The sequence below is a fragment of the Nilaparvata lugens genome, chromosome 8 (genome assembly GCF_014356525.2).
Source record: "Nilaparvata lugens isolate BPH chromosome 8, ASM1435652v1, whole genome shotgun sequence".
NCBI lineage: Eukaryota > Metazoa > Arthropoda > Insecta > Hemiptera > Delphacidae > Nilaparvata > Nilaparvata lugens.
Genome location: NC_052511.1, coordinates 42,944,760 through 42,957,614, shown reverse-complemented (window position 1 = coordinate 42,957,614; position 12,855 = coordinate 42,944,760). Strand labels below are relative to the sequence as shown.

The window sequence follows — 12,855 nt, the reverse complement described above, 5'->3', positions numbered from 1 at the left end:
ACTGTTCAGTCGAAAACGTCCGGTGAAACTTTACGTATGTTGCTGGTACAGTTTTCATACAATTAGATGGACATTCCAATAATATTAAAAGCTACCAAAATCAGAGAAAAGTATCATTTCATAAATTAGATACTAAGGTCCAATGAAAAGTATCAGTGCAATGAGAAGTATTATTTCCTCAATTAAATGGTAAGGTTTTAGTTTAAATATCTATTCAAGACGACCAAAAGAGAGTTAATTCAGTGACCTATTCAGGAATGCAGCAAGCAAAACACAGATGTAGGAATTAAATAATATATTTCACAGTATCTACACATCACAGAGCTATTTGAATCAACAATATTCGGTTAGCTTTTTCTCTATTTTATGTATTGAATAACTTTACATATTTTCATTTCTATTATTTACAACTACACTGTACAAGAGATAAACGATTAATTAACATTGACTAAGGTTCACTCTACTCGAATGATTAGTTTAATTATTATTTCAATTGTTAAAGTAGGTACTCCAATAAATGTTTAAAATAACATAGAGTTGATCACCTTGAATAAATTTGAAATAAATAAAATAACAGAATACAAGTCTGGTGGGAATAAATTTTTAAGAATGTTAATACCTACAGAAATCTACAACATAAAATGTTATTAGCTTCAATAATAAATAATAATATATTTAAAAATCTAATTCAAACATTCCGAATTGAACATTTATATTATTTCAATTAACTATGTTATACAGATAGCTATGTTTACACGTGATTTTTCAAGAATATTTACGGAAATTATTTCTTGACATGCAGTCATAAATGCATTAATTTACAGTAATAGATTCTCTATTGAGTCATTGAGAGATATTTTATATTGATATCTCATGTTGAGTTTTTTAAATACTGATTATTCTTTTAATAGCACAAATCAAAATTAGAATTAATTTTATAAAACATGTTAAATCCTTTTCCATTTGAAAACATCATGAGATATGAACTTGTTTTTGAATCGATAAAAGTTTCTATTGAAAAAATGTGGACAAAATTGGATAGTTAAGTGAGATATATTATTGTCATTATACTAAAATTAACGTATGCATTCAATCTACAAAATAAAATTACTTTATGATAAAAATGTGTATTTCAGAGATTTTCAAAAATTTGCTTCTCATAATCTCATGATGCCGATTGCTGACGGATGACAATGATTTCTGAACAGCAACTTTTTATCAAATATTGTAGTGAAAAAATAAAATACAGTAGAAAGTGCCAAAAAGACTTCAATCGATAGGATTCTCCAGCTATTAGAGTAGGTTTCTGATACATTTTCTCAATTACTAAACCAAATCCAATCATGCTAATTCAGTTTATAAGGAAACAAAAAATCCATGCTTCTCTTGTATTTGAAAATGTGACTAGGATTGATAATCAATGATCTTAGTTGATCTTAGGAAAAAAAAACTTGAAAAATCGACAGTGCGGATGTGTATTGAAGAAATTAATATTTATTATGGAGATAAAAGATTAGAATTCTTACTTGAAGTTAAATGATACCTGCCCTAGGAAAGTTTTGATTGAATGTTGGTTCAAGACATGACAGGGAGGACAGGTTTACATTATCGCGGCTTCATAGGACCATTTTCACCTTTCCACTGGAACCGAATAATGTAGTCGTAGTCCAAGAATAGTTTTCACAGTTGCTATGTACAGCAACTGTATGTATACATATAGACACAGAGCTGCTATATAATATCCTTGGTCGTAGTCTACTGGTCAGGTAGATTCTTCTGACAACAGCAGAGTTTTTTTTTTTGCTGAGGGTGATGCTCACATAAGCCCAAGACTTGTGCGTGGGTAAAGAGAGGAATGATGATGAATGATTAATTATTTAAAGACGGATTCAGCACCACCAGTGAGTAATTTTGCAGTTCATAACTGCTAGATCAACTACAGTCAACCGATGATATATTTACAGGGTATTGGGCATTGAAATGAAGGGAATAAGAAACGTTTCAAAATATAATGATATTTTTCCAAATTCATATGGAATCCTAATTGATGATACTTATTTGCGTCTAGCATTGGGCTAAAAATTTTCATAAAATGAGTTCAATTTTTTACTTTATATTATTGTCAATATTAAATTGTATTAAAACTTCTGAAAAAATTAGGAATTGAGAAAAAAAATCATATTGACAGCCTCTTTTGCCTTTTGCTTTGTAGCTCAAGAGTTTTAAAGTCACTTACCTAGTTTCTTAAAACGATAAATAATGTCAAACTTTCATTGAAATAACGATAATTTCTAGACTAGTGCGAGTTGATGAGGTGGTTAATAATGCTGGATAATGATAGAAAATTATGATTTTCAGTTGATGTGAAAGATCCATAAATAAATTATGAATACCATGAGTATGATACAAATGAATTAGAACTCACCCCACTGAGGTGGTGAAAAATGATGAATAATGATAATAAATTATGATTTCCAGTTGCTGTAAAAGATACATCAATAAATTATGTATACCATGAGTATGATACAAATGAATTAGAACTTACCCCACATGTACATATCTGCTAATAGTGACATCCTAATTCTCACCCTTGTTTGGCTGAATCCACCTTCCGTTTTGGTTCATCCTCGACTCCAACAGAGTGCTGCAGCTGCCACAGGTGGTTGTACAGTGAGTCGGGCAAATTCAACAGCTGATCGTGAGTTCCCCTCTCTCTCAGTTTGCCGTTCTCCAGGACGAGAATCTCATCAGCATCCATGACAGTAGACAACCTGTGCGCGATGCTAATCGACGTCCTGCCCTTGGTGGCACGTCGCACCGTGTTCAGGATGTTCTGCTCCGTGATCGAGTCCAGTGAAGACGTGGCCTCATCGAATATCAGAATCGGGGAGTCCTTGACAATCGCCCTGGCAATGGCGACTCGCTGTTTTTCTCCTCCGGACAGCTTCAGTCCTCGTTCTCCAACTTGTGTCTTGTAGCCTTCCGGCCAAGTGGTCACCGAATCGTGAAGATCTGCCATCACCGCCGCGTTATACACCTCCTCCTCACTTTTCGAGAAGTCGCCGTAGTGTACGTTGTAGAACAAGGTGTCGTGGAACAGTACAGTATCTTGAGGTACAATCGCGATTGATTTCCTCAAACTTTGTAGATCGACCATACTTATGTCCTGACCGCCGATCAGGATTTCTCCGGAGTCGGGCTCGAAGAATCTGTACAACAACCTTATCATCGACGATTTCCCTGTACCAGATCCACCAACTATTGCAAAGTGTTTACCCGAAGGTATAACAAAAGATAAATCATTGAATATCGGTTTTCCATCAACATACTGAAAACAAACATTTCTGAATTCGATACTTTTGTCGTTTTTCAGAACCAAAGGTAATACCCCAGGAGAATCCTTTATCTCTGGCTCTTTGGCCATCAATGTAAACATTGTTTTCATGTCGATAAGCGCTTGTCTCACTTCGCGGTAGACTGACCCCAGAAATCCGAGTGGTAAAGAGAGTTGGAACAGCAGGCCATTCACCATTACTAGGTCACCGACTGTCATATGACCCTGAGATATTTCTCGAGCCGCAAGCACCATTATCAACGCCATAGCACTGCTGAAAATTGCGTTCTGCCCAAAATTCAACATAGCCAAACTGGTGCTAGTCTTCAGAGAGGCTTCCTCGTATTTCTTCAATGATTCGTCGTATCGTTTCGCTTCGTACAGTTCGTTGTTGAAATATTTCACTGTTTCATAATTGATGAGTGAATCGATCGCTTTGTTGCCAGCTTCATTTTCAGCTTTATTCATAAACACCCTGAACTTTGTTCTCCATTTGGTAACTGAGAATGTGTAAGCACTGTAGATTCCCACACAACCTAAAGCAACTGCTGCAAATTCTCCGCCGCATTTCACTCCCAATATGGAGCTCACCAATGCTAGTTCAAAGACTGTAGGAACAATGTTGAATACCATTGCAGACAGAACGAAATTTATACCTCTGCTACCTCGGTCTATAACCTTAGACAACGCGCCGGTCTGTCTAGACAGATGAAAACTGAGGTCCAGATTGTGTAGATGGAGAAATACGTTCTTCGATATTCGTCTGATTGAATTCTGAGCAACTTTTGCAAATACTGCATTGCGCAATTCGTTGAATCCAGCTGCACTTGCCCTGGCAATACCATACCCAATGAGCAATGCAACAGAAGTTGTCAGTACCGCATCGGTGGGAGTAGCAAAGTCCAAAAGTGCTTGCCCGTTGTTAGCAGCAGCCACCTTAGAGTTCAAATCATCTATAGCATACTTGAAAAAAAATGGTACAGCCACATTCATCAATTTAGCAGAAACTAGGAGACCTACTGCTACAGATACTCGATTACGTATAGATTGATCATCTTTTGGCCAGATGTATGTCAACATAGCTTTGATCATGTCTTTCCCTGTCACATCATTTTCATTACCAACCTTGATTGAAGTCCTGTCGAGCGCTGATACCCCAGGATGAAAGCAATCTCTTTTTGACTGTCGAAAAGGAAAGAATGATTTCAGCCCCTTAGTTTTTAAACCATGACTAGGTACAATAACAGTTCCTTTTACGTTATCAACCAATACATTTTGTTTTCTTTTATCTTTTCTCGAGTCTTTTGAATCACAGCTAGCGGCATATCGTCTAAAATTATGTAACACTGTTCTTGACAAATTATCTCCATTCTTGAAATGAATATTATTCCCCAAGTTGAAAGCAGTAGATCTTGTTACTTTAGAACATTTAGAGTAGAATTGTTTAGATAGTGTAGTTTTTGGCAATCTTTTTATAGAATTTCTGAAAGCTGAGTCCAAACACAAAATCAACATACTGAAAATTTGAAGGTTATACGGTAACTCACAAACTATTCATAACCTAAAATTAGACTTACAACTGAAAATGCGGATAACTTATTTGATTTTGGAAAACCAGATCACTCAATTTACTGTTCGCGAAACAGGAAACTGTCTCTTATAATAATATCTGTTATTATACAATATTTACATTTTCTACACAGGTCAACAAAAACAATACCTTTGAACATCCTCTATCCTTCTCACTCACTTTTTCTTTTTCCACTTGTTTAGTTCAATGTATTGTCACTGAGCGCTTGCAACAAATTTGAAAAATAAGTTTTTATAATTTAAAATAATAGAAAATACTATAAAAGCCTTTAAAAATAATTACCTCTATTCAATTTAGAACTGAAAATTCATATTCTATTAGAAACATTGTATTTCTTTGGTCAGAAAATGAACCTAACGTTTTCTTGAACAAAAATGTAGATGGCTGTGACTGCGCTGTGCGCTGCGAAAGAATTTTTTAGGTTATGTAGTGCTTGGTTGTTTCGTTGTGTTGTGAGAATAAGTTTTGTATCTTTATTATAAAAAATAAATACTTTGGTGTTTTTAAACTAAAATAATGAATTCATTGAATAGAAATAAATCAAAAATTACACAGAATGATCTTCGTAGAATTATGTCTGAGAAGAAACGGGATTTATTACCGCAGAAGGAGAAGAAAATAGACTCACCTTACGCCAAATATCCTTTTAAACTGTTTTTGCATGCCTCTCCTTTCAATTTTTAGTTAGCTCTTGGTTGTGTAGTCTATCACAAAATTTTTTTTAATAAGTTATGTTAATGAATGTCTTGCTATAATATTATTGCGATTGATTAGCCAAGATTTTGTTTTGCAACTTCTCTAATATTCCTATACAAATTCTAAGATCATATTAGCTTAGTAATTAAACTACAGGAATTGTTTAAATGTTTTGTTTTTTTCTTTTAATAGTCAATTTTTACTTCTGCTTAATTCATTACTCACACTTGTCTTGAAACTCAATAGCCTATACAGCAAACAGCTCCGGGAATTGTCAAAAGGTCTTCCCTTTGGCGGGGATTTGCGTCAGTCCTGGTCAGTTTGTCGTCCCATCTCTGTAGGTGTCTAGTATGTTCGGGCTATCAAAGACTACTTCAGTGCAGAAGCAAACTGTCTGTCGCCCTCCAGTGCTTTCAGGGTGTTTGGCAGCAGGTTGAAAAAGAAGACTTCTGCGTTTGTGGTGACTGTTCAATCTTCTTTAACTGGTGCATTGGAATGTTACCGACATTCCTCGTGTTATACTGATGCTTTTATACCTTCAATATTAGACATATTGATTGGTGTTAATGTTTGTTTGACGATTGTTTTAACATGTGAAAGTGTTTCTGACAATAAAAGTGATTTGATTTGATTTGATTATTTGTAATACCTTCTGCTTCATCCATTACCCAAAATTGTGGGATCTATGGCGTCGAAAAATCAAAACACGTTCCGTAATTCATTATTATTATTGTTGTGAAAGGACGGATTTGAGGATCCAACGGTTCAAAAAATCCCACACGTCATCCGAACCGTATTGTGTTCCCAAGTAGTATGTTAGTTAGGCAAACCGATATCTGTGTCCTTTGCAAGAACTAGAAGTTTTTCGCTATGCTAACATCCCATTCATCACGTGGTTGCTTGTTGCAATCTAGTGTGATATGCTTGGCAGTCTCTTCAGACTGATTAATCCTCGTGACCTACGTGAGTTCCACTCCTGGCCTTCTTTAAAGGTCCTTCCGCTGAGAAAGGGGTGGCCAAGTTGCCTCTAGGGCGCCTGGCCACCCCTGACAGCCTCTTGACCCACTTTTGTGCCTGGAGATTCACCCATCTCTGGTCTCTTGGATTTTTTCTTTTTGCCCCTTTGAAACTTCGCAGGGTCAAAAGCCTTACCTCTCCCAAGAAGTTTTGCCTAAATGGCCGCCCTTCTTTGAGCAGTGGTGAGTTTTGGCTTCCCCACTCACAAACTCGTGACCTACGTTAGTTCTACTCCTGGCTTTTTTATAGGTCCTTCAGCTGAAGGAGGGGTCGCCAGATTGCCTCTAGGGCACATGGTCACGCTTTTGACCTACATTTGTGCCTGGAGTTTCACCCATCTCTGGTCTCTTGTGTTTTTCTTTCTGCCCCTACGAAACTGCCCTGATGGGGCAGATCCCGTGGGTTTGAAGGCAAGACAACTTCCTGAGTTGAGCTTGGGGTCCCTTTTAGTCGCCTCCTACGACAAGCAGGGATACTGTGGGTGAATTATGGTTTTCAACACATTCTTGAGTACGATGTTCAACTCAAAGCTCCCCCAACCCAGGGGTTCCGTAATTCAACACAAACTATAATAGTTCAGATGGTTTTCAACACATTCTTGAGTACGATGTTCGACTCAAAGGTCCCCCAACCAAGGGGGCTTCCGTAATTCAACACAAACTATAATAGTTCAGATGGTTTTCAACACATTCTTGAGTACGATGTTCGACTCAAAGGTCCCCCAACCCAGGGGGCTTCCGTAAACTATAATAGGTAGTTCAGATGGCAGTAATCCAGTGATCGCGCTTTCAGTAAAATTTAAATTATGACCCATAAATTAATTTACACTGTAATATGCCTTGTCACACAGTAGCATCCGGACGGTTCACATGAAGGCGGCCTCATCCAATCGCCTTACACTACTAGGCAGCTTGTTGTAGAATTAATTGTGGCTTGTCGTGCTGCTTTCGAAGCATGGGATTAGCTCTTTTTGCCATAATAGTGAACTCTAAAATATAAGTAAGTATTCCATGTTTATTGAAAAACGTTCGGCAATGTCCTGACAAGTTTTCCTTCAGTACAGTTATGAGTTTATAATGTTTTGTTATTAGCACATTTTTTTTGTTTTTCAATATCTTCTGCTTCATTCACTACCCACACTTGTCATAATACTCAATATACGTAATACACACTACTATTCAGATGGCAGCGATCCAGTAACGGCTTTTAGTACATGCATACATACATCCATATATCCGTGTCCCGTCCCAGCTAGTGCCGGGTCTGGGTATCTTTCTCGGTCTTCCCACTATCGCTCGTCCTCAACCTGTCGCCATCTGTATCCTCTCTTCTTTAATTCTTTAACCACTGAGTCTTTGCATCATCGTCGCTGTCGTCCTCTTGGTCTCCTTCCTTCAATTCTCATCTCTTCCATTTTCTCTGGCTTATTTTCTGTTGGCTGTGTAATGCCTATCCTCTCCCATTTTCTTCACGTGTCCAAACCAGCGTAGTCTCATGCTTTCTATCTTTTCTCTTATGCTTTCCATGTTCAGTTCTCTTCTTATCTCCTCATTCCTAACTCTGTCTTTCCCTTTATTGCCCTGAGGAACCTCATTTCTCCTGCTTTTATTCTACTCTATTCTCTCTATGTCATCGTCCATGTCTCAGCACCATACAACATGATGGGTATATAATGCATCTTATATATTAAAAAAGGCCTTTTATATTAAAATTATCACTCATTAATTCATTTACACTGTGATATGCTTTGTCACTTTTCCTGGCGATTCTCTTGAAGACTGCCTCATCCAACCGCTTTACAACAGTAGGCAGCTTGTTGAGGAATTTCAGGACAGAAATCCTATAAATGACCTGCAATCGGTGGAGGCATCTCCTGGGGACATCCAACAGTTCACGGTGCCTGGTGTTGTGGTAATGAATGTTACTACGGTGTTTCAGAGTATATACTGTATCCTCCTGCATACATCAAGCTCAGGAGGATGTAATGGCTGATGACCGTCAGTACACCTCGGCGAGCTAAGATGGACAAAATGGTCGCTGCCTGTTATGATTCTTAAAGCCCTCTTTTGCAGCCCCTGCCGAGTGACCCCACAGAAGCAATCCATAGGTGATGATGCAATTGAAGAGAGCGTGATGCATCATCACAATATACCTCTGAGTCACCAGGCCCCTCATCTTGAGTAGCAGGAAGAAAATGCGGGAGAATCGACTGGTTACCTGCTGTATATGACTGCTCCTTCTGAGTTTGCAGTCCAAGACAAACCCCAGCAGCTTCACTGGATCCTGAGGGTCACGCGATATCACTAATTATTGTGAATCATGATGCAACACTGTACAGTATAGCAGACAGCTTTGCTTATATTTTATTATCTTATTAGACAAAAATTATATCACTTCCAGCGATTCCAGCAAAAGATACTCCAGTTAATCATTAGTTCACATTTTTCCAAAATACTTCAATTTTCAATTTCTAACATTATTATATGATGGTAGTATCAATAAAGATTATGGGTATTCTCATTAAATAACAGTTTATTTCATATCTTTCTATCAATATTCATATGCCTATTTTTCAAATAAGCCTGTAATGTTAATGTGATTTCCTTAATGAATACTCACATATCGAGATGATGGCAAGCTGACATGTACGCTGTGCAATAGTGTGCATATCGAAAAAGTATGGAAAGTGCATGTGAGTGGGCGACAACACCAAGAGATGATTCGTGTACAAATGGAGATGAACTCAAAACGGATGGCTAAGAGCGCTACAACAAAACGACATCTACCTGAGGGGGATAGTGGACCTCCTAAAAAAATCAAAGGTAAGTCAAATCTAGAAATATTTGCCACTTTTATTTCTTATTTAATTTTTCAATGTTTTTTATGAGCAAAAGCTTCTGCTCCTTTCAAAAAACGTTCTCTGTATCATGCCTTCTTCACTTTAGCGTTTTGCATCAATCTTAATAAAATGGATCATGACAGCTTTCAGTCAATACCTGATCAGCTCCTTGGTGCGGTTGAGAAAGATCTAGAAAGCCTTTCACAATCCACATTCGATCCATATCGCTTAGAACGATAAGCGATTGATCTGTCTCAAGACAGTTCAACAAAATCCCGTAGTCGCTTCACTTCCTGCATAAGATCTGCTTCCTGCATAAGATCTGCTTCCTGCAGATCTGTTCGTGTGCATGAGCAGGAAGAGATAAGTTTTCATATTAAGCTTGTGAACATGCTACTATTCCCCTAAATGAACTGTCAATTCTTACAGTATTACAATTTACCATGATTGAAGGTAATCGCACACAGAACAGACGGATGTATGCAGACAGACGAAGGAAAAATCCCTCCCTAGGTGTTTGAATGTTGCAACTCCCACAAACGCCCGTCTGTCTGCTTATATCTGCGCACGTCTACATGAAGACGTTTGATCTTTTCTCCATCTATCTGTCGCAGTGTACGATGACCTTAAATAATATTCAATAATATCCGTATTAATTCTCTACAATATAATATTCAGCAGTGATATTTTTTAAATAAAAACTAACAACATTTTTGTTCACTAGGATTATGCAAATCCAAATTCATGAGCTTCTAAACTGATGAGTGATAATCTTTTAAACCGTACATTTGACCTGTTTTCAGGAATTCTAAAAAACTCTGCTAAACCTGAACTTCCTCCCGGCTTTTTCGATTCAAAAGAAGAAAAGGTTTCATTGAACAACAAATCCATTACAAAAATGGAGGTTGATACTGATGACTCAACCAGTGATAGAAAAAGTTCAACTGCGAACAGTGATTCGAAGGAGGAGGAAGTCGATGATAGTGAAAAGACTGAAGAAGATTTGAAATCCACCACTGAAATTCCTGAGGGTTTCTTCGATGATCCAAAGTTGGATGCCAAAGTGAGTAGGCCTAATATATTGGCTTTCAAATGAAAATTCCCTACATTTTGAATGTTGAAAACAATTCAACATTTCAACATATTTCAGTGATAACTCCCATACACAACTATACTGGAATTTATAGTACTGTATATTCATAGTAAAGGAGCTGCAGAGTAGCTTGTTTTACTAGTAGTTTTACTAGTAGTTTTACTACTTTTGCATAATAGTTTGTTTTACTCTAAAAACAGCTTTCTTCATAAATATTCTCTATAATACTATACAAACATTAAGTAAGTAATGTCTAGGATAAAAAAATATAATAAAACCATTCTTCTTCACAATGTTGAGGTGCTTCACAAAGATCAAGTCCCATTGATCTGCTTTGCTATCAATAATTTAAAGTTAACTCAACTTTTAGAATCTAGATGTCGTAGCAAACTCTGAGAATTCACTTCAATTGTCTGTTTATTAATTTGACCTCTTAATTTACAATTTGATTGATTTGAAGTAATAGAATTATTAGTTTAAGTAATGCTTGATTTATATATTTTCAAGTCTTGTTTTACATTTCAAGCATTTTTGAGAAATCATAGTTAGATAAACATAATTATTAATAATTAAAAAATATCTATCATCAACATTAGTTGTACTACTGTATTGTAATTGTGGTTGTTAATAAAAGTCTACTTTCTCAACTCGACAGGCGAGGAATATCGAATACAAAGACCCCATCCAAGAGGAATGGGACAGATTTCAAAAGGAAATCAAAGAGGAGAACACAGTCTCTGCGCAAATCATCGAATATGACCAAGAAGAGGCGATCGCAGAACGACAGATTGACGAAATTGATGAGCAGCTACGAAACTGGTCCAGGTAATTGATAAATCGAGATTCACTTTAAACTGTCAGCATTAATTTTAGCCTATTCATAATAATATTATGGTGTAAATAATTATTTACAATAAAAATATCTATAAGGATAACTGACAGTTTGATAAAATTTGTTGCTGTAACTTCACTAACGATGTACAAGGAAGTTACCAGAGGTATGGCGAAGTCCGTAGTGGCTATGGAGTCAAGGCTATAATGGAAATAATATGTATTATAACCAAAAGTGAGGTTTCAGAGAAAAATAAAAACTAGAATATATCTTTTAATCAATCGTATAATTTAATTTTGAAATAGCTAATATCTATTTTTCATTCAGTTAACTTTCTGTTACTCATTATTTTTCGTATAAATATCATCATTGATTTCGACCAGTTTTAGTTATAGTTCGACCAGTTTTAGTAACTTTCAAGATCAAAATTATTTGATCGAATAAAATTGTCTCTTACTTTTTGAAATTATTCTGTTTTTGTAAGACAATTCCATTTTATACATTTTTTTACTGAATATTTTCAACCAAACTTGGTTGCAAAATTATGTTAATTTTTTGTGTTGTAAGTGTTCATTTTCTGCTCTTCCATTCATGTTTATTGATGTAATTAACATTATCATATAAATTATTTGTGGTACGCTACTGTGCTGTCTATAAATTATTATTCTTTTGTATTTCTAATAATCGTAATTATTTTTTGCAGAGTCCTTGATTTGGAAGTGAAGAAGGAGAAAATTCAAGCAGAACCAGTCACGAAAATGGAAGAAACAACGGAACGTGATTCCAGTGATGAGGAACCCGATTTTGACGAATTCTTAGATTGGAGGGCGAAAAAATCGTTCCGATGACCTGGTGAAATAAGAGTTGCTCTCATTTTGAATTTAATTGTATCAATTTCTTGCCTTATTCTGGCTTTTTGAGTGTAAAATATGGGTCACTTCCGTGAAGAAAAAGTGTGGCGTATTACATTTACTTGAAATGTGCACTTCAAGTAATTCATGTCGAGGAACACTTCATTTTTTTCAAACTAATTTTGAATTGTAGTTGTTTCTCTCTCTTATTTGGTCGGAATTATCTGTATTGAGTGCTGTATTAGTATAACAGTAACAAAAAAGTGAGTTGTAATTTCTGTATTCAAATTTGACAATCCAGTCATGGGTCAACTTTCTGTTTCATTTGTGTATTTAAATATATGAAATTGTGGAAAATTACTATAACGAATGTACGATAGTTTTCGAATATTCTATTATTAAACCCTGTAACGCTTATTTTATGTAAATAAATAAATTTTTCAGAATCTTGAAGAATTTTGATTTATTCCTACACACTACTACTACTGGGACTTGGAATTTTCTTTCAACTAGCGCTATCAGTTTCTGTTGTAAATTAGTAAAGAAGTGCAATTCGATTGAGAAGATCATCGCAAAATAGTTTGATTGACTTCTGCGCTCTA

At 36.1% G+C, this 12,855-nt stretch overlaps 2 protein-coding genes across 2 annotated transcripts; one reads left to right on the top strand and one right to left on the bottom strand.

The window, feature by feature from the left end:
* Positions 1-280: 280 nt before the first annotated feature.
* Positions 281-5,105, bottom strand: LOC111051167 (ATP-binding cassette sub-family B member 7, mitochondrial). Its single transcript, XM_022337599.2, has one exon. It carries the CDS (start codon positions 4,847-4,849, stop codon positions 2,585-2,587), a length of 2,265 nt encoding a protein of 754 aa, XP_022193291.2. The 5' UTR covers positions 4,850-5,105; the 3' UTR covers positions 281-2,584.
* A 234-nt stretch (positions 5,106-5,339) lies between these two features.
* On the top strand, positions 5,340-12,706 carry LOC111051166 (zinc finger protein 830). The gene is made up of 5 exons (XM_022337597.2): positions 5,340-5,563; positions 9,258-9,460; positions 10,281-10,540; positions 11,226-11,395; positions 12,106-12,706. The coding sequence occupies exons 1-5, from the start codon at positions 5,442-5,444 to the stop codon at positions 12,248-12,250; spliced, it is 900 nt and encodes a 299-aa protein (XP_022193289.2). The 5' UTR covers positions 5,340-5,441; the 3' UTR covers positions 12,251-12,706.
* Positions 12,707-12,855: the final 149 nt, after the last annotated feature.

Coding starts and splice junctions, on each gene's coding strand:
- LOC111051167 (XM_022337599.2), bottom strand. CDS start 4,849: ATGTTGATTTTGTGTTTGGACTCAGCTTTCAGAAATTCTATAAAAAGA.
- LOC111051166 (XM_022337597.2), top strand. CDS start 5,442: ATGAATTCATTGAATAGAAATAAATCAAAAATTACACAGAATGATCTT. Junction 9,461..10,280: donor ACCTCCTAAAAAAATCAAAG/GTAAGTCAAATC, acceptor ACCTGTTTTCAG/GAATTCTAAAAAACTCTGCT. Junction 11,396..12,105: donor CAGCTACGAAACTGGTCCAG/GTAATTGATAAA, acceptor TATTTTTTGCAG/AGTCCTTGATTTGGAAGTGA.